The 20,501-nt window shown below is 34.2% G+C and overlaps 2 protein-coding genes and 1 long non-coding RNA gene across 6 annotated transcripts; 1 reads left to right on the forward strand and 2 right to left on the reverse strand.

Moving 5' to 3' along the window:
• Positions 1 to 7,058: 7,058 nt before the first annotated feature.
• On the forward strand, positions 7,059 to 15,038 carry LOC110788939 (sm-like protein LSM36B). The gene is made up of 4 exons (XM_021993577.2): positions 7,059 to 7,216; positions 7,383 to 7,522; positions 14,466 to 14,579; positions 14,680 to 15,038. The coding sequence occupies exons 2-4, from the start codon at positions 7,408 to 7,410 to the stop codon at positions 14,724 to 14,726; spliced, it is 276 nt and encodes a 91-aa protein (XP_021849269.1). The 5' UTR covers positions 7,059 to 7,216; positions 7,383 to 7,407; the 3' UTR covers positions 14,727 to 15,038.
• On the reverse strand, positions 8,353 to 11,108 carry LOC110788940 (uncharacterized). Its single transcript, XR_002533477.2, has 2 exons — positions 10,776 to 11,108; positions 8,353 to 8,888 (listed from the first exon to the last, which is right to left on the reverse strand). It is a non-coding gene; the product is annotated as an uncharacterized lncRNA (long non-coding RNA).
• Positions 15,039 to 16,219: 1,181 nt separating the features above from the next.
• Positions 16,220 to 19,882, reverse strand: LOC110788938 (BTB/POZ and TAZ domain-containing protein 3). Of its 4 annotated transcripts, none has more exons than XM_021993574.2 (6): positions 19,667 to 19,882; positions 17,839 to 18,153; positions 17,553 to 17,683; positions 17,145 to 17,451; positions 16,712 to 17,055; positions 16,220 to 16,621 (listed from the first exon to the last, which is right to left on the reverse strand). In XM_021993574.2, the coding sequence occupies exons 2-6, from the start codon at positions 18,148 to 18,150 to the stop codon at positions 16,492 to 16,494; spliced, it is 1,224 nt and encodes a 407-aa protein (XP_021849266.1). In that variant the 5' UTR covers positions 18,151 to 18,153; positions 19,667 to 19,882; the 3' UTR covers positions 16,220 to 16,491. The 4 variants fall into 4 exon arrangements, with proteins under 4 accessions (XP_021849266.1, XP_021849265.1, XP_021849268.1 ...); XM_021993573.2 differs by having other exon boundaries at positions 17,839 to 18,156; XM_021993576.2 differs by having other exon boundaries at positions 16,712 to 17,025; positions 17,839 to 18,156; positions 19,667 to 19,876.
• Positions 19,883 to 20,501: the final 619 nt, after the last annotated feature.

The following is a 20,501-nucleotide window of genomic DNA, read 5'->3' on the forward strand; positions in this document are numbered from 1 at the left end:
ATTAGAAACCTGATTATGGGGTATTGCATCAATTGACTGTATTGATCTTCAGTGAAAGTAGCATGAACCATTCCTGAATCTGTTTCATTCTGATTTTCTTTGTTGAAGCTTTCATCAAGCTGTGCTGCTGCTGCAATCCTCTTTCCTTTATTTTTGAAATCTTTTGGATAGCCATGTAGCTTCCAGCATTTGTCAACAGTGTGATTTCTCATTTTGCAATGATCACAAAAGAAATTATTCCTGGTTGAGGTTGTAATCTGAGAGCCAGAATTAGAGCTGTATTGAGGCTTATAGAACTTGTTGTCAAACCTTTTGACACTAAATGCAGCAGATTCTGTTGCTTGCAATTGATTTCTGACAGTGTGCAACTCTTTCTGCTGCTCTTCTTGGAGTAAGAGTCCATAAGCCTTAGATATTGTAGGTAAGGGATTCATCATGAGAATTGCACTTTTAGGATGCTCATATTTCTGGTTTAATTTCATCAAGAATTGTATCAATCTCTGATTCTGCTGAGTTTTCAGAAGTTGTTGTGTGAGATTACAATTACAACCAGTGCAAACACACGTAGGTAGGGGTTCTAATCCATCTAGTTGGTCCCAAAATAGCTTGATTTTAGTGAAAAAACTAGCAATTCCTTCATCCTCTTCTTGTGTTAATTCACTCAACTGATGCTGTACAGAAAACAATTGAGGACCAGATTCTCTACAAAATCTGTCAGCCAATTCAAGCCAAATTGCTCTTGCTGTCTTGAGATACAAGACACTTCTTGCTATTTTAGGTTCAAGTGAAGCTAACATCCAAGAAATCACCAAATCATTACATCTGCACCACAATCTGTAGTTTACAAAATTTATTGCTGGCTGATTTAGTGTTCCATCAACAAAACACAATTTGTTTCTTGCAGATAAAGCTATCATCATAGATCGTTTCCAATCATTGAAAAATTGTCCCTCAAATTCAATATTCACCAATTTTGTAGCATTTAGATCACTGTTGCTCAGATAGTAAACAGAACTAGGATTTTGAGATTGATCTGTTTGATCAGGCATTCTTGATTGATCTTTTTGAGTGTTTTGCTGATTGAATATGCAAAGAAGAAACGGATTATAGCAGGATCTGATTTAATCACTGCTCTGATACCATGTTAGTGATCACCTTCTTGGTTGATCACAAACTGAAAGTTGCTAAGCAACTTAACAGAAAATGCAGAGAGAAAGAGAGAAAGAAAGAGAGAGAGATTATTTTCTTATTGAATGAATAATGATTACAGCATAATTGGCCTTATATACAATGATTAGGTGACGTGTTGGAGCCAATCAATGTGCTCCAAACTAACACATCAGCAAGCTCTAACTAACACTCTCTATAACAGAAACAGAAGTTAACAACTACACTAACAGAATTCAGTTACACTGAACATTCTAGAAGGCTGTGATGCAGTTAGCTGTTGCTGCTTGAGGTGAGCTTGTGCACGAATATTGCTTGCTGCATTGCTGTAAGGTTGAGTTGATCATACCAGCATTGAGATCATGAGTGTGTACACCAACAGTTCATTAGCTATATATTCTTTGGGTATTAATAATATGTTATTTGGGTATGAATAATATGTTCTTTGTATTTCAACTATATGTTCATTTAAAAACAGGGTGCACAATGAGCATTATGCACCCGAGTGCATAAACTATATTGTGATTAATTACGTTTTCCGCTTTTTTCTTCCCTTTGCGTAAACCATATTAGAATTCTCTAGCCTAATCAAGTAGAGATTCTTGTTTTTTTTCTTTTCTTATTATCTTAGGAATAGTAGTATCATCCTAGTAATATCATAAGCAACGATGAACAAATCAAACCCGACGGCATCCCAAATCCACCCTCGAGTGAATATTATCCTGCTCTATCTGTCAATAATATCAAGAATACCATCCCTTTAATTCTTTATCGGAAAAATATTTAATACACGAATTGAGTTAAATTATTCGAATGTCATGTTGATGTCTTTAGTATCCTCAATCACATAGATCCAAAAACTCCCCGTCCTATGGACATCTCCAACGCTATGTGGAAGAGACTTGATTCAATAGTGAAAAATTAGATTTATGGGACATGCTCTATAGATCTCCTTCAAACAATTTTTTGCAGGGGAGCCGCCACTCAACAGATGTGGGGTAAACTCAAGGCGATACTAGGGTGGTTTATTTGGAAAATCAATTTTAACATCTTCATTTGAATAATTTTTCCAACACGGATTCTTATTGATCGGGTTACCATGTGTGGGAATTTGACTATTATCCTTTCAAATTATTTTGTGTCAAGAACGGGTTAATTTTCTGATTTTCTTGTCCTCATACTTCCTCTCATAATGGAAAAGCCGAATGCGTGGTTAGGACAACCATTAGTATGTCTCATACTCTGCTTTTCCGTGCATCATTTCCACCACAATATTGGGTCGATTCTTTAGAAACGACTACATATTTGTTAAACATCTTGCCTACCAAGTAACTAAACAATTGCACTCCCTCACAAGTGTTGTTTAGAAAAATTCTATCATATTTCCATATTCGGATTTTTGGATGTTTATGATTTTCCAACATATCGGCAACTGCTCCCCGTATATTAGCACCACGGTCCACCCCATGTGTCTTTTTGGGTTACCCTTCAAACCATGGGGGGATACAAGTGCCTTGGAATGCGGCGATACAAGATGAATATCGTGCTTTAATTAAAATAGGGACATGGGATTTGGTGTTTAAGCCTACGGGGGTGAATATTGTTAATTGCATGTGGATTTTTCTCATAAAGAAATGACAAGGGTGACCTCATAAGCGCAAAAGTCATCTTGTTTGTGATGGCAGCTAGGTCGCAGGAAGTCGGAGTTGATTGCGATGAGACCTTTAGCCTAGTTGTTAAGTTGACTACTATTCACATTGTTTTGGGTCTGGCTATGACTAGAAGTGGTCTATCCATCAACTAGATGTTAAAAATGATTTCCTTCATGGTGACTTAAAAGAGACGGTTTATATGCATCAACCCCCCCGCTTTTTTGATCTTATGGCTCCTAATCATGTTTGCCTACTTCGTAATTATATGGCCTCAAACAAGCACCTCTTTCATGGTACCAAACTTTTGCTAAATTTTTATTATTGCAAATGAGTTTTATAATTGCAATGAGCGATACTTCTTTGTTCACTTTGAATAAAGACGTCACATGGCCTATCTCCTTCTCTATTTTGCTATTATTTTGATCACTTTAGATATTTCGAGAGACCCATACATGTATGGGGAATTGTAAGCTTGTAGCTACTCCTGTGGACGCTCAGTCTAAACTTAGTGCGGATTTGGGTCCAAAGGTTCAAGATCATACTAATTAAGTACCAAAAATTGGAAGGTGTTCTCCAGTACCTCACATTCACTCATACTGATACAGCTTATGCGGTACAGCTAGTGTGTCTTTTAACGTATGATCTCCGGGAGACCTACTTTGATGCATTAAAGAGTATTTTGCAATTTATATGAATAGGGTGCTATTGATTATATGCTACAATTGATTTACAATTGATTTCTGATACTGATGTAGATTGGGGCGGATGTCTAGACACATGCCCGCCGACTTCAGGTTATTCTTGTTTTCTAGGCGACAATTTAATTTCTTGGCCCTCCAAGCATCAACATACATTGTCCAGATCTAATGTAGAATCATAAGAGATATATAGAGTGTAGGAACATATAGATGCATAAAGCGGAATTTCAGGAAACAATTTCCTAACATCTATCACAAGATCACATGCATAACAATAGTATAGATCAGATTAAGACGAAAGAATAATCATCTTTGTAGCGTGTTATCCCGTTCGTATGCAAGCTCCGAAGATCTTAGAGCCCCACTTGTTGCTCCTCTACTTAGTCCACAAGCACCAATTGAATCTCACGTATGCTAGTACGGAAGAGAACGATCACGATCAATCTCTTGCTTTGTTTGGGAAGAGCGGCGTTTCAGAGAATAAGAATTAGGGTTTTTGTGTTTTCCTTTTGTCAGATATTGAATTACGTAATTCCTAAATCCCTGACATTATAACTATTATAATGTGAGAGTTTTAGGTTAACACAAAACCAAAGCCCAACATTCTTTCCCTTAATAGACCGGTTGCCATCGGGCCTTTTGGGCCCATTCCAATTAGTGCTTATATGTGTGACCTTATAGGATTAATATATTTTAGTTGTAGGTCCAATCAATATTTTCTTACTAATCACATTTATTCTCTAGCAAGAAAATATGATTACTAAAATAATTAACTTATTATCTTCATAATTAATTCCTATTTATATTTAGTAATTGCCGGAAATGTCTAAGGACATAATTCCTTCATAGAGGCGTATCAAATGTTGTTGTTAAGGCATGTTGGTTACGTAGTCTCTTACTTGAGCTACATTGTCCTCTTCGAAAGGCCACCATTATGTCAATACAGTCTATCTTGCTTGCAACCCAGTATAACACCAATGGACCAAGCACGTCGAGATGGATATGTATTTTGTTTCGGAAAAGGTGGCGTTGGGTCAAATACTGGTGCTCCATGTTCCTTCCCGGTACCAGTTTGCAGACATTTTCATGATAGGCATTTCGCGGTTTTTGATTTTAGGAATAGTCTTATCGTACGACCTCCTCCCACTATGACTGCGGAGGTGTGATAGAGATAGAATATCTTAGGATATTTTATGTACTAGTCTTACAAAGATATATGAACATCGAAAAGGTCTCAATTAATCACTGATTTATTTTGGAAAAAGAGAGAGAAATAAAATATTCAATCACCTAATAACATTCATACATCACAAACCGATGCGTGCAAAGATATAAGAATTGAACATTGGAAAGGTCTCAGTTCATCACTGATTTATAATGAACTAAGTGAGAGATTGCAGTAACTCCGTGATGATCGTTGGATCATTTCTGTTTTTTTAAAAAATAATAATTATGAACGGTATAATGGACTATTTCATAGGGGACACGAAAAATGTGACTACTATTTTAACCTCAACTCTTCCCTTATATAATAGAGATAATATAATTTTAGTGGCATTATGTTTTCTAATATAATTAGGACTAACGTTGTAATCCACCATATATATTTGATCAATGATAACACTTCAATTCTCGAAGTTTGACAATATCTAACAATTACCACTTTCATTTGTGTGGTCGTTCTGCGCTTTGATTGATAGGGTGTGATAGAGATAGAATCTCTTAAGATATTTTATGTACAATAGCTTTATAGTCGCATTAGATTTCCTAATATAATTAGGACTAATGTTTGTAACCCACCATACATCTTTGATCAATGGTAACACTCCAATTCACTGAGTTTTATAATACTAACAATTACCACTTTGCAATAGAAATACATCAAGTTTTAATTAAATTTGCAATAGAAATATCTCAAGGTTCATTTTCTCCGACATGGACAAGCAACCAATTCCAGGAATGAGCATCTCAAAGAAATGGTAGATTCCAGAAAGAATGAAATTAAAAAGTTGGGAGGAGAGAGAAAGGAGTTCTGTTTTTATTTGGCATGGAAGAGACCGGTCCTTTTTATTTGGGCTGGTTATATACAAAAATGCTCATACTTCGTATTTACTTACTCCGTATTTTTTCATTAGTTAGGCGCGATTAATTACCGCCATTGATACATCAATATGAATTGCAGATACATAACAAGTAAATTATAAATACATCGAAATTAATTTCGAGATACATTATCATTCCTTTCCTTTGAAAATGAAACTGGAAATCCATACAACCAATTGGTCAAATTAATTGGAAATCCTAATCGACGTTGCACTCTAAATTAAAGCTAAACTCCAAATTCAATTTCCTGGGTGTGTTTAATTTTTTGGTTTTGGAGGAGAGGGAGTGCAAGAGAGAGAGGAGAGAGAATGGTCTATGTTTTTAGCTGGAAAGTGGGAAGAGACGACGGGTCTCTTTTATTTGGGAGGGGTTATGTAAAAAAAATCTCATATTTACTATTTTTCCATTAATGAGGCGGGATTAAATCAGCCACTGATTTTTTCAATCCGACGGCTATATATATATATATATATATATATATATATATATATATATATATATATATATATATATATATATATATATATATATATATATATATATATATATATATATATATATATATATATATATATATGTATATGCAACCATGGAAGACATTTATATATATAGTTGATGCTTATAAGACTTATTACATCATGTTTCTTCATGGTTGTCCTTATTTTTTAATTATTAAGTTTTTCGAAAATAGTCCATAGAAAGTAAAAAGCCACAAAAAAAATTTAGTTGTTACAGATGTCATGCTAACATTTATTTATAAACTAATGTGAAGAGATAAAGCATAATTGGTGGTTGGTTAGGATGGTAATGAGAGTTATCATCCATACTTGTCCATGATATGACATACTACTTGGTGAGTGAATGATGTGGCGCAAAGGGAAGAGTATTACATGACACATAAACGCTTTTCACAACGTTTTTTTAATATATTAGTATAGATTAGACAATTTTTTATTTTGTTTATATATTCTTAAAGTACTAATTGATTAATTGCCTATAAAATAACCAACTAAGGCCTTTGGTTGTTTGTCTCAAAAAAATAAATAAATTAAGACCTCGTTCTCTTCACTTAATCTGGTATGATTTTCTAGTTTTTGGTATGGTCTGATTTGGCCTACTCTATGTTTTATGTGAGTGTTTTTTTTGCTTTTTTTTTTTGGGTCCGACTTCTCTGGCCTGATGTAATAAGAAATAAGAATAGGTTAATATAACAAAATCTAAGACTAATCAAACAAGTTCGTATGTGAATTTTTCCTTACACATTAATTTTTTTTTTAAAAGATTATCTTCAACTATTTAATAATGTTACAATTCTGAACTGAAACTATTATTATGAAACGGGGGGAGTACTCCACTGACTCAGAATGGGTTAACAACTTAACATTTGCCCTTGGTGAATATTGTGATTTGTGTATTTGTGTATTTGTTAACTCCAAAAGCACTGATTTACCACTTGAAAGTGTTTTAGGGTTTTTCGCGGGTTTTATCCCCTCTCTCTTTCTACCTTTGGAAAACATCTCAATTTGCTTCACACTTCCCTTCTCCCCTTTCTTTCTCTCTCCTCCGACGATTCCACAGTTACATTCTCTCGCTCAGGTACCTATCTCCGATTCCCCTTTTCTTCAATTTCTGCTGAATTTCATGAATTCCATATCTAACTCCGACTAATCATTTTATTAATTAATCTGCAAGCATAACATGATTTCTCCCATTTCAAATTATTACGAACCCTAATTTTTTTGATTTTGTTCTCTTGCTGCAGAACTCATCTAATTAGTGAAAAAGATATGAGTACTGGGGGAGAAAAAGCGTCAGGTAACACCAAAACTCCTGCAGATTTTCTCAAATCTATTCGGGGTCGTCCTGTTGTTGTTAAGCTTAATTCCGGTGTCGATTATCGTGGTAATTTCCCCTATTTCCGTCTCTTTTATCAAAAATAAAATAAAATGCTACATTTTAAGTACTTTGTTAATTCATGTATGCGTTTTTTGTTGGTGTTTGATATTGTCTCTACGAATTTCAGTAAATTGATATTATTGTGATGTTATTGACTTAGTAAATAGAACAGGATTTCAATATTATTCGATGTTTAGGGCTGGATTTCTAATGATTTTAACCTCACGGAGATATTTTTACACTATTATTGCATTCACTTTGACTCAGTAACAAGTGTCGCTTTTGGATTTGGATATTCGTTGCAAAATTTGAATGGGGTTTTAGTGTGTTCTATGCTGGTGCAGATTTTGCGGTTTTATTGCCTTGTTCATCATCTGTTATGCTTAACACTTGGTAATTGATATTATATTTTATCCGAGGCAGGGTGTGAGTGCGCAGTTACAATGAGTGAAAAATGGTAAATTTGTGACAGAAGCCAAAAGATCTAGGGTCTTCTTTTGATTTTTCCTTCTTTATTCAAAAGATCTTGCGCGCACAAGGTGTACAATAAATTTATTGTACACCAAGATAACTTTTATACAGTTTTTTTGTAACTTTAACCTATTTTTCTGTAACTTTTATATTATAAAAATAAAAAGTTGATAAATAAACATTTTAAAGGGTTAAATGATTAATTTATACATTATTAGTGATTTTGAAGAAATAATTTTGATTCAAATGAAAAAATTTATCATTAAAAAATAGATAACTTTTACATATATAAATGTAACTTTTAAGCATTTTGAGTCAACTTTTACTCCGGTGTACAATATTTATTGTACAACCATTGTAAATAAGAATTTGTGTTCTTTATTAAACTTTCTTGTGAAGTGAATAGCTTGTGCACATGATGGAGCCCAGATTTTTGGCTGCATACCTATGCATGCAGAGCTGGGTGTATATGAGCTTTTATAGACATCGTGAAACAGTTGAAATTGAACATGATGATAAAAAAAATGAACATGAAAAAAATATCCTTCTTCATACTTGTTTTTTGAGAAATAATAATTTAGACTAATTAAGTAATATTAATTAATATATCAGAAACTCTAGTACGTCCGCACAAATTTAATAACTACGCTACATTTCGGTAGAAAATTATCATCGGAAAATAAACAAATAAAAAATATGAAAATTGATGAATCTTTTTATTCTTCTATATTCCTCTTTCCTCTATGTTTCTTTCTCTCTAATCAGCAACTTTTCTCCATCTTAATAGTTCTTATTTGCCCCTCCTCGTCGATAAGTTTCCTGCCATGATTTGCAAACGGATTGGGCTAACCAACTTCTCCTCCACTTCTTCGACTCTGTCTTTTTTCCTCCTTGTTAAATTCTGAAAATTGAACATAGAACCTTTATTAAATAAAAATGAACTTGACAGGATATCAAACGTAGTATGAACATTAAATTTCTAAAACTGAACATTGAGTTTTAAAAATTGAACATAACCAAGAATAATATGTGATTTTTTTAGAAACTAAAAAAAATAACCTATTATTGATTTAAACACATTTACTCCAGAATCGAGTATTAAATATTTTAACAGTAATTTAAATTTACAAACCCTGAAATCGAACATATATATCCTTATATATGAACATGAAACTTAAGAAACTGAACATCACACAAAATTATTGAACATATATTAGTTTTATAAGTTGAATTTAGTTGAACATGATTTTATATAAGTTGAACATAAGACTTTAAAAACTGAACATCACACAAAAGTATTGAATATATATTAGTTTTATAAGTTAAAATTAGTTGAACATGATTTTGTATAAGTTGAACATAAGACTTGAGAAACCAAACATCACACAAAAGTATTGAACATATACTTATTAGTTTAATGAGTTAAATTTAGTTGCACGTGATTTTGTATAAGTTGGACATAAGACTTGAGAAACTGAACATCACACAGAACATGATATCAAACATAGCATGAACATTATATTTCTAAAATTGAACATTGGGCTTTTAAAATTGAACATAACCAAGAATAATAGGTGATTCTTTTAGAAACTAATTATGTAAGTAGATTCGGGAAATAAACTTGTATGAAAACATTTTCATCACAATTGATTTAAACATATACTCCAGAATCAAGTATTAAATATTTTAACAGTAATTTAAATTTAGAAACCCAGAAATCGAACATATATATCCTTATGTATGAATGTTATGACTTGAGAAACCGAACATCACATAAAGTGTTGAAGATATCACAGTTTTATAAGTTAAATTTAGAACATAATTCTTTAAAAGTTGAACATGAGTCTTGAGAAACTGAACATCACACAAAAGTAATATATCATAATTTTATAAGTTGAATATAATTTTGTATAAGTTGAACATATAACTTGAGACACTGAACATCACACAAAAGTGTTCTTATTTATGAACATATCATAGTTTTATAAGCTGAATTTAGTTGAACATGATTCTTTATAAGTTGAACATGAGACTTGAGAAAGTGAACATCACCAAAAAAAATGTTCTTATTTGTGAATATCATCCTTTATAATTAAATTAAACATCATCTTTTATAGGTTGAACATGATGAATTATAAACTGAACATAACAATAGAATTTTTAGTAATGAATAATGAACATCTGCTGATTACTGTTGTTGTTTGTCTTTTAGTTGAACATGACTCTGTATAAGTAGAACATAACAATTTGAGAAGCTGAACATCACACAAAGTGTTGAAGATATCATAGTTTTATAGGTTAAATTTAACTATACATAATTCTTTTTAAGTTGAACATGAGTCTTGAGAAACTGAACATCACACGATACTGAACATATAGTCATATACTCCGTATTAGTTTAATAAGTTAAATTTAGTTGAACATGATTTTGTATAATGTGAACTGAGAAACTGAACATCACACAAAAATATTGAACGTTATATTAGTTTTATAAGTTAAATTTAATTGAACATAATTTTGTATAATTTGAACATAAGACTTGAAAAACTGAACATCACACAAAACTCGTTCACAAAAATTAACCTCTGTCATCCACCATAAGGGCAGGGAAACACTTATAAATATATAGCAGATACATTGATTATAACTTTCATCTCTATCATTACAGAGAATATCTACCAATCACCAAAATGATTAATAAAATAAGAAACCAAGGCTAATGACAAAAAATTAAAACATTAGATTGCATAAACAACCAACAAGAAATGAACACATCTGGAAGTCGAACCTGGTATCACTAAGATACGAAATCGAATCACCTCTATCAGATGAGCTAGGTCCAGAACTTTGTCGCCAAGTCGCCAAACTTTTGTAATTTTGACATTTTAACCTAACATTTCATTGAATATGTATGGTTAACAAATGCAAGCAAATCGGCAATTTGTGATGGATGCAAAATGTAATCAATTACTCCAAAAAGAAACGAAATAACAAAGAGAATCATAGTATTATGTATTTTTCAATTCGATCAGGAAATCGCTGATCAATTGTAAGAACACAAATTGAAAAGTCAAAACACATAGAGAGAGAACCATAGAGGACATTCAAAAGTGAGATTCGATCTCCGGAAGTGGATTATTTTGATTCGACAGAGGCACGATTGCTTGCGCTGTAGATTCCACCATTGTTGACGAGCTTCAGCGCTTATCGAAGAGAGCAGAGAGGAACAAAACACCGACTATGGAGGTAATCGCTGGGAGAAATCGCCGAGAAAATCAATTGTTGCTGGTGATATTATGATGGAGGTGGTGGTGGTGGTGGCGTCGTCGGTGAATCGCCATGACGTTAAAAAATGGAGAGAGAAAATGGTGAGAGATTGAGAATGGGGTTTGATCAGAGAGAAAATGGCGAGGGACGAGGTTAGAGGAGATATAAAAATAGATATGTTATAATAAGCATGTGCAGGTGTTGTTTTTAGCTCATATGCAGCTATCTTTAGCTGCATAGGTATGCAGCTATTAATTATTACATGATGGAGCTCTTAAGCATTGCAGTAGTCTAGTAATTTAGTATTCAAACTGGCGATAATTTGATGATTCACCAATGGTTTGCTTGCCTGCTTTGAAATATTGAGAGCCATCTAATTGTCCAGATTAGCCCATCTATTGCATATTTTCTTTCATAGTCTGTAAAGATTTTAAACCTTCAATGTTATATGCTCAAAATATAACCCCAATACATACATCCAGAGATAGAACTTCTAAATTTGGTTGAGTCTTTCCCAATACGTATTTAATAGAAATGAATTACCCAATACGTATTTAATAGAAATGAATTACATTTCTCGCACTGTGCATAAGGAATATTTGACCTTCAGGAAGAATTCCAAATTTTATTCACACTTTCACAGGCAAATGAAAACATAGATGTTTGTAACCGACTGTTGAAGAATCTTTTTTTTTTTTTTTTCCAAATGCTTTTGCAAATGCAACTATATGTCCCAAAAAGTGAAACCAAACAGTTGTCTTTTGGGTATTTTCTATGTTACGGACACAATGTCGGGAATTCTCTCTCCCTCACTTCCCATTGATCTACAGGTCTCTTGAAATGGAATACTCAGCAGAAGCTTCCAGTTATGTTGACAACTTAGTGAATGGTTCATATATTCCATGTCTGTTTGTATAGCTTTTGAATCTACACTACGGAGATTACTGGGCCCTTTCTTTTAGACTTGGGTTATATGCTGTGCGTTGGGTTATTTGGTTTCGACTTGTTTTTTGACCTCTAAGGAGGGCACAACTAAATTATGATTGCAGAAACTTCAAATAGAATTAAGAGGACCAAAAGAGGTCATAGAACGCATCCTCATTGGCAACATAAGTGAATGCTTTTAATTCCCAGAATGAAGATTCTAACTATTATGTCTGTGGGAAACTTGTGATTTATTTACATACATATATTAGTATAGTATTATTCACTCTTTTGTATAATGATTTCCCTTTTCCCTTTTTCCTATTTGTTTTTTTTTTTTGTTTTGGTTCTTCTGAACTTATGATTTCAAATAATGTTAGTGGTGAGTAAACAATGAACATGTCTTACTAGTTACGCACTTACACACACTCAGTAATTGTAATTGTAACTATATGGTTTTAACCACATGAGGCGTTTGGTGAGAGGGAGTTAGAGATATATTTATTTTAAGACAAATACTTTTGAATTTGATACCTTTTCTACTCTTTTGCCAAATATCCCAACTTTTATATTTCGTATTATGTAGTTCGTAACCTAGAAACTTGCTTGTAACAATTTTCGCTCCTCCAAATCAAATATATTGAGTAGTTACAATTTAGGTTTAGCATACATTAGTGAAAAGTTCACGACTTTGACAAAATCAATGTAGTGATGTAAACATAGTATTCTTTTTGTCTAATAAGATATTGCAGGAGATGGCCATCTTGTCTCATTGTTTCCGTTCTGATGCTTTGTGGTGGCATACCACAGTAAGTATACTATTGATAAGGAGTTCGCAAATCTGCAGAAAATGATAAGGAGTTCGCAAATCTGGAGTCATTATTGTTTGAATTTCTGAACAAATATTTACTTAAATGAGGTTACATGCTAAATTGTCCTCCCTTGTTCTTGTTAACATAAATATAAAGGAACGCATGAGGCGGCGTCAAAAAAGTGATTGCCTGTATTAACCTTTACTTAAATCAGTAAATATAAACAAATTAAACACAAAAACATTTTATATTACAAAATAAAAGGGAGTCATTTGAAAAATATTACTAAAATCACCAAATATTAAAATAGGAAAAAATATCAATAAAAAAAGGGGCAAGAATTAATTCACCATTTAAGTATTATTGTGTGTGCATTTTTAAATTACAAGCATGCATCACGTGCATAAAAATTTAGTTAACATAAACCAAACTAATCCTTACTGTATTTATGTCACCTATGGGCTATGACCCCATTCATCACATCCTCGTTTCTTTTTTACGGAATATTTATATATGTATATTTTTTTTTTGCGACTCTAACTGTTAGCAAAGGCATGAATGCCCTAGAATCCTGGATCAGTTGAATCCTTTAGTTGAATATATTGTTTTCCCTCTTGCCTCTCTAAGACAGAAGATAGATTTAGCGTCTTTTTAGCTTTAGCCTATTCAGGAGTTATACTATCCAGGATTCCAGGGTAACAGGCCAAGAACCGGGATAATTTGGCTTTCTGCTCCCAAAATTTAAACTTGTGACCGCCAGTCAGGGATCCTAACAGTTTAGGTCCATCTTGTGTGCTCATAGTAGACATCCAAATTGTCATGGTCCTCTCTCTGTTGTTACTACCGGTTTTTTGCAGTGCTCTTTCCTGAACTTCTGGACAAATTATGTTGTTGGCTGCTTGGTGAACTGGCTATCTGAACTTGAGAACTGGGACACATTACAGTGTTGGTTGTTTGGTGAACTGCTATTTGAAGTCTGGCGTTTTCACCTTAGCCGGTGTTATCTAAGTTTCCTTAACATGCCAAGAATTTTTAACTCGAATTACTTAACAGTCTAGAATAGAAGTTTCCGTGTTCCTAATGGTTCTTTCACTTGGAAATTCGTTTATCCTTGTCTTTTGTTGAGTAGGTTTTCTCTTACTGCAATATCTTTGGCTTTCCAGGCTTGCGTTTGTTGGCATTATAAGGACATTTTTAACAAAGAAAAATTGTCCTGATATTTTGGTATAATTAATCACTGGAAGTTAGGGTACTTGGGAGTTGAGAGGGTTTTTGTCTTGATGGATTTCATAACAGAACTTCCGAGGTTAATGAGAATAGTTTAATCATACAAAAGAAGGTTAGATAAAAAGAAATGTCTACGTAACAGGAAAAAGTCGGTTGAAAACAAGATATGTGTTGAGAATTTGAGATGGTAGCTCAAGTCGACCTGGGCTGTGAAAGCGTGTCTGATTTCAAGTAATCTGTATCTGCAGGTATTTTAGCTTGCCTAGATGGATACATGAACATTGCAATGGAGCAAACAGAAGAGTATGTTAACGGCCAGCTGAAAAATAAATATGGTGACGCATTTATTCGTGGAAACAATGGTAATTGCTGGAAGCTGTTCTCTTTTTCCAAATTTTAATTGTTGGTTTTCGTGCTTCCAAAATTATGTTTCTCTGAACTGGTTCCCTTTTTCAAATGCAGTGCTTTATATCAGTACAACAAAGAGGACACTTGCTGATGGAGCATAGTTCTGGGCTGAAAATTGGTTGAAGCAACCTGAACCTTGTGCCGTTGTTATTCTGACATTGAAGTTATAGGCTTTATAGATCTATATTGGGGCAGGAGATTGTAACTGGTGAACCTGGTTTTCTTCCCGTTCCAGATTACTGTATGTAACAAGCACATCGACGTGAAGAGTTAATTGTTAGAATGACATTTAAAATCATCAGTTAGTTCAATTTTGTTTTTGCATATTTTGGGTGTGGCTGATGTAATCCATATGAGTGTCAGAGAACATGTGACCTTATTTTGTTCTAGACATAATCGGTTTATTTCCCAAACTCTGTTCTTTTCATCTTATTGTTTATTAGATCAGATCAGAAAAATCTAGACCATACTAGAAAAAGCAAAACCACTTACATAAACATTTAGGCCAGACCATAACTAGAAAAATCAGATAAGATTAGGTGAGGAAAACAAAAGGGGGCCTTTGGTTTAACAAAGGAAAAGGGAAAGAAAGAGAAAGGAAGGCAAAAGTGTTTGATTTCCTGCCTTAGTTTGTTTTAGAAGTATTAGAATTCACCCCACCACACTATACTTCCTTGACCTTAAGGTAATTTATTTCTCTCTCCTCTATCTCTTAGATCGGTTGGTTAGGGTTGTCTTAGCGGTGGGTTGGGTGTTTTTCTGGGTAGTTGGGTTTGTTTTAAGGGTGGGTTTGGTGGTCAAAGTCGATTTCTGGGTGGTGTGGTTATTTGAGGTGGTGTTTTGGGTGTTGGGTTGGTTTTTTCGAGGGTCGAGGTGGGTTTTGTGGTGGTTGGCTCCGGCAAAGATGGTGGTTGGGTTTTCATGGGCGGTGAGGTTATTTTAGGTGGTGGGTTGGGTTTTGTGATGTTGGCTCCGACGAGGATGACACACCGGCGAAAATGGCGACTCCAGGGATCTAATGAGAGTGGCATGTGGTTGTGGGATGGTGTTGGCATGAAGGTGTATTGGTGGTCACGGTGGATGTGGTGGTGTGTTGATGACTTAGGGAAAGGGAATGTAAATACAATGGGGGGTGGGGTGAATCTGAACAGAGCACTTTAGGGGTAAGGAGGGGGTAAAGAGAATGATTAAAATGCCATAACAAAGGGAACTTTTCCCTTTTCTGAATACTCCAACCAAACGGCCCTTAAGTGTTTGGTTGTTACTTTGTTCTCAACTGGAATTTGATAAAAGTATTTGGTGAAAATATATCTTGAAGACAAACGAAAAGACAACTATTATCATCCAAACATAGGGTTTGCTTTAAAGCTTGTAAAAATTGACCAATTTTTATGCTAATCTTTAGCAGGGGCGGGTTTGGGCAGGTTAGTCTCGATTTCAGGTCTGAAATGCATTTTGATGCAAAATTTCTAAGATTTCAGAATCTGAAATCAGTTTAGGCCAGTTTTCTTTGTTAAAGTTAGAAATACTTGTATGTTGCAGTACTACCTTGCAAAATCAGTCTAGACATGACCAAAAACGCGATTCCGGAGAGTTCTTGATCAAAATCAGGTTTGAACAGCAAATTGCTGTTTCCTCTTCATGATGGTTTAACAAAGTTTGTCATCCAAGGAGGAATAATCGAAATCTAGGTATTATTTGTATCTACATCTTGCCGAGATTTACATTCGAATACCCCTTACAGTATGGAGGAATATCTAACTCCATCAAGTCCCAATATCTAGCTTAAATTGCCTCACTATTTTAATACGAGGAGGCGTATAAATATGCTGTCTTCCCAAGGTTGCACCGAGGTTGTTAAAATGGTCAAGATGAACCTGGGAACCGAGCTGCATAAAAATTCGATGAATTCCTTGCTTCCATCACTTTTATTACCAATAGTTTCCACTTTGCCTCTTCTTTCTTACTCTGTTGCCTCACCTTTCCCTTGAAGTGCCTGAAAATGTGGAACAAAAATGCTTATCTCTTAAAAACTTTATACCAAACATGCTCTTAGTTCTAATAAATAAAGGTGATCCTTGCTTACCTACAGAGCGGAACATTGCAAGATTCAGGGATGTCACACATGCGTGAATGAAGTTCAAGAAGTTGCCACATACGCTTGCATTGAGCACAACCGCCTGGAACTCTAGTCTTGCAACTGAAAAAATGGCGTACTAGCATTTCAATCCCCTTACAAGCTGGGAATCCGCATGGAACTTCACTTCCTTTAAGCATCTTGTCTCTTGGTCCGATACTGCTACAACCATCCCTGCATATATGAATCAGGGCTTCAATTGCCTTGTGCAGTTGCAAGTACACCTTTTTCTCTTCCATCTTACGCTGCCTCTCTTGCTTCCTCTGCCAACATAAATCAGTACCATGATAACACTATATCATTTCAGATTTTCTTTTCTTTTCTGGGTTCTATATACATACAGTAATCACGTTAATTATGAAAAATGTTTCAGTTCACTCACAGAATCTGCTTCGACAACAGACTCCAAAAGCTCTTGTTCAAGTGCAGGATTAACACGCCTCATGACCTTCCATCCTTCGGTGGATGCAACAGTTTTAAAGTGTTTCACGACCATTCTGATACATATCAAGGTAAGCCTGGGTGCATCACACTTGCATGCTAATTGGAGCACATCTATTACATTTTCTGTGTTCACCCAGCAGTTCTCTAGATACTTCATACAGATTCGTTTCAATAAAGGAACCACAAAAGAATGTGACAGAACCAACAAGTGGAGAACATGATTCTTTAGATCTTCTTCTTCGTAGCTGTGATAAGAAAACAGAAAGAAAGAACATTTGGTATATTCATGTGATATGAAACTGACACTCGAGGATATAAAATAATGAGAAAAAGGATGCAGACATACCAAGACGAGTACAAGAAACGGATAAAATTACAGACAGCTCCATGAGGCACCCCGGGAATCTTGACATACCGAATTCCATTCTTAGGCTTGGAATCCTCAAGATACTTCGCCAGAACAGGTGATGCAACACTCTACATTACACAAACACAGGAAAAAAAAGATGCTTATTGACCTTCTAAAACAATTTCCGTGTTTCAACTAAGGTTTAAACCGAAAATTACTACTTATAACTGCATAGTATATGAATTATCACAGTTGAACATAAAAGTTAGTTAAGAGCAGTTACCAGAACACAGAAATGTGCAGGAACAATTGCATTGTCTTCAGTAATGAGATAAACATCAGCAGCATAACCCCCTTCAAAGAGCTTGTCCCATTGATCCCTTGTTTCTTTTGGAATGAAGCAACATTCCTCTGAATTCCCTCGATAACTCCTTTTTGAACTGATCGATCTAGGTAAGGGAGGCGGAGCAGGAATATTACTCTGTGACGAGGAACAGGAGATTGGGATTTCCTCCGTTTTACTGGTTTTGATAGAGCTATGCAGATGATTATTAGTAGGCGGTGCACACGAATAATCACACACAGCTGAAGCCATTAACTGCTGCCAAGGAACCTTTACAAGTTAGCTTATTGTTCCGAACTTGATCTAACCGAATTTATAAGCTAGCTAATAACTTCGTTGGTTAATCAACCTACCAAGATAACATTATCCATCACATAACTCAACTTAACAAGCTTAACCAACAAACGATTAATCGCGTTTGTAATTAAAGAATATGTAAGAGTCTCTCACAAGTAATTCCCAGAAAGAAGGCCTAGTATTGTGGATTAAGATAAGTAGTTTCGTATTAAAGAAGCTAGTAAGTACAATGTATAGAATAAAAAGGGTCATAAACTCCTAGGATCATCCATTATTGGATTATAAACATGATTATATTAATACAACTATACAAGTATACAATAATTGAGATTAGCAGATGCAGTTAAGTGTTAACACACTTACACAAGCATGTCAACTTCAAAACTAAAAGTAGGAAAGAGATGTGCATGCACATGAGTGGATCAGATCCGAGGTTCTTGAATATAGTAAGTCTATTTTAAACAATAATATAAATAAATTATTAATCCAAATTACTAGTCTAAAAATAAGTGTAGACGTGTAGTTTTAGGACATTTTTGTAAAACGACCTTTTACAATTCCCTTTTTCGTTTTATTTTATCGAGGATGAGACGGTAGTCTGCAGAGCACTGGGATCGGTTTCAGACTTTCAGCTATGTTATTCGGACTCTTCATTTCACCTTAAATACCCGAGTTGGACAATTAGACACTTAACACGCACATAACCGAGTCGTACATTTGGACACATGTAACAAGGGGTCCCACCTTAGATCGATACTTGTCATCAAGCTTACTAGAGGGATTTGCTTTGCCTAACCGAATATACCAAATTCTTACGAGCCTAGCTTTATGGGTCACATGTAACGTTTGAAACTCATAAAAAAAAGGCCAAGTTGAAGTGTTTTAATGGGATAGGATTATAGGAAGTATTGATTGACTATTCAAGCAAATTGAAATACGGTGTACAAACAAAATTCTACTCTCATTAATTAAATCGAAAGAGATCATGAAAAAATCCCTTCACATGATTTCGCAAACAAAGTCTTAGAAAGTTTCTGCTACCATTAGCTTAACCTGACACCCCCACTCCTTAGTCACTTATTTTATTCCCTCATGCATATTGTAATACAACTTACATACAAATATACAATTGAGCAAATTAATACGAGCTATTTAAATTACATAATTAACGTAACTATTAATATACGAAATACATAACACGCAGTTGAACACGTTCAGGGAGGTCAAAAATCATAACTACCAAAGACAAATTACTAATTTTGATTAACACAATGATGAACTACCCTTCTAAGTAGAAACCAACCCCTCCCTACAAAAGAAAAATAATCTGGCAACATTTAATCTTAAAGATATAATCTTTGATACTAAAAACAACATCAAAACCAAAACCCACAAAAGAAATTGAAACAGGATTGAAAGACAGAAAGAATCTTGTGAAAATAGCCAAAAAAAATAAAAATAAAATACATACCTAAATAATAGATAATGAATTGGAAATCGGAAATGGGGTTGACTGAAAATGAGTTGATCGGAGGTTAAAGAAGAAGATAATAAAGAGTGTGGGTTTTGAGGAGAGAGAAAATAGGGGGAAATGGGGATTGGGTAATCTTCCTCTGTTTTATGCACACCGAAAGTTTTCGAGGTGGGTATGTATTATGTATGGTACCAGAGTCCCAGACTAATACTGACAATCACAAATTCATGGGTTTTTAATTTTATTATGTGTATATTTGTCAATTTTTTGGGGGAAATTTCATTCTTTTTTTATTTATTTTAGAGGGTGAAGCTGATTTGGCTTGTCATTGTTCATTTTGGCTTTTTTGTGACTATCATTAATTGGGGTGGTCACTTGGTGAAGTTTTTCTAACCATTAATTATCATTTCTTGTATTAGATAGTCCACCCTCAAACGTGTACCACCTTACCAAGTGATAAAATTTATCACTTTTTACCTAAAGCCTAAACGTGTTAGTTTTGGCAATTGGTTGTTGTTCATCCGGTTATTCAATTTAATTTTATTGAAACTAAATCATAATTATTCATCATTAGAACGCGATTTTGTTCGAATTTGTTTTTACCACATTAGATCCAAATAATGTGATTGCCACCTTTAAGTCTATATATGAGTATGCACCAATGAACTGTTACGTATATGTTAGGGAGTATTGTAAGATTATACTACCTCAATTTATTTTTAATCGTCTTATTTGGAATCTTTATACACTATATTTTAATAGATAAAGAATACAATACTTTACCAATAAATATGTATATACGTGTAGATATTTTAAGATATTTATGCTTCTT

Source organism: Spinacia oleracea, chromosome 3, assembly GCF_020520425.1.
Source record: "Spinacia oleracea cultivar Varoflay chromosome 3, BTI_SOV_V1, whole genome shotgun sequence".
Classification (NCBI taxonomy): domain Eukaryota; kingdom Viridiplantae; phylum Streptophyta; class Magnoliopsida; order Caryophyllales; family Amaranthaceae; genus Spinacia; species Spinacia oleracea.

Bases quoted from the DNA above. Each gene is read 5' to 3' on its own strand.
- LOC110788939 (XM_021993577.2), top strand. From the start codon at position 7,408: ATGAGTACTGGGGGAGAAAAAGCGTCAGGTAACACCAAAACTCCTGCA. The intron at 7,523-14,465 runs GTAATTTCCCCT...CTGTATCTGCAG, and splicing joins TTCCGGTGTCGATTATCGTG to GTATTTTAGCTTGCCTAGAT. The intron at 14,580-14,679 runs GTAATTGCTGGA...TTTCAAATGCAG, and splicing joins ATTTATTCGTGGAAACAATG to TGCTTTATATCAGTACAACA.
- LOC110788938 (XM_021993574.2), bottom strand. From the start codon at position 18,150: ATGGCTTCAGCTGTGTGTGATTATTCGTGTGCACCGCCTACTAATAAT. The intron at 17,684-17,838 runs GTAACTGCTCTT...TGTGTAATGTAG, and splicing joins CTGCACATTTCTGTGTTCTG to AGTGTTGCATCACCTGTTCT. The intron at 17,056-17,144 runs GTGAGTGAACTG...GAAATGATATAG, and splicing joins CTGTTGTCGAAGCAGATTCT to TGTTATCATGGTACTGATTT.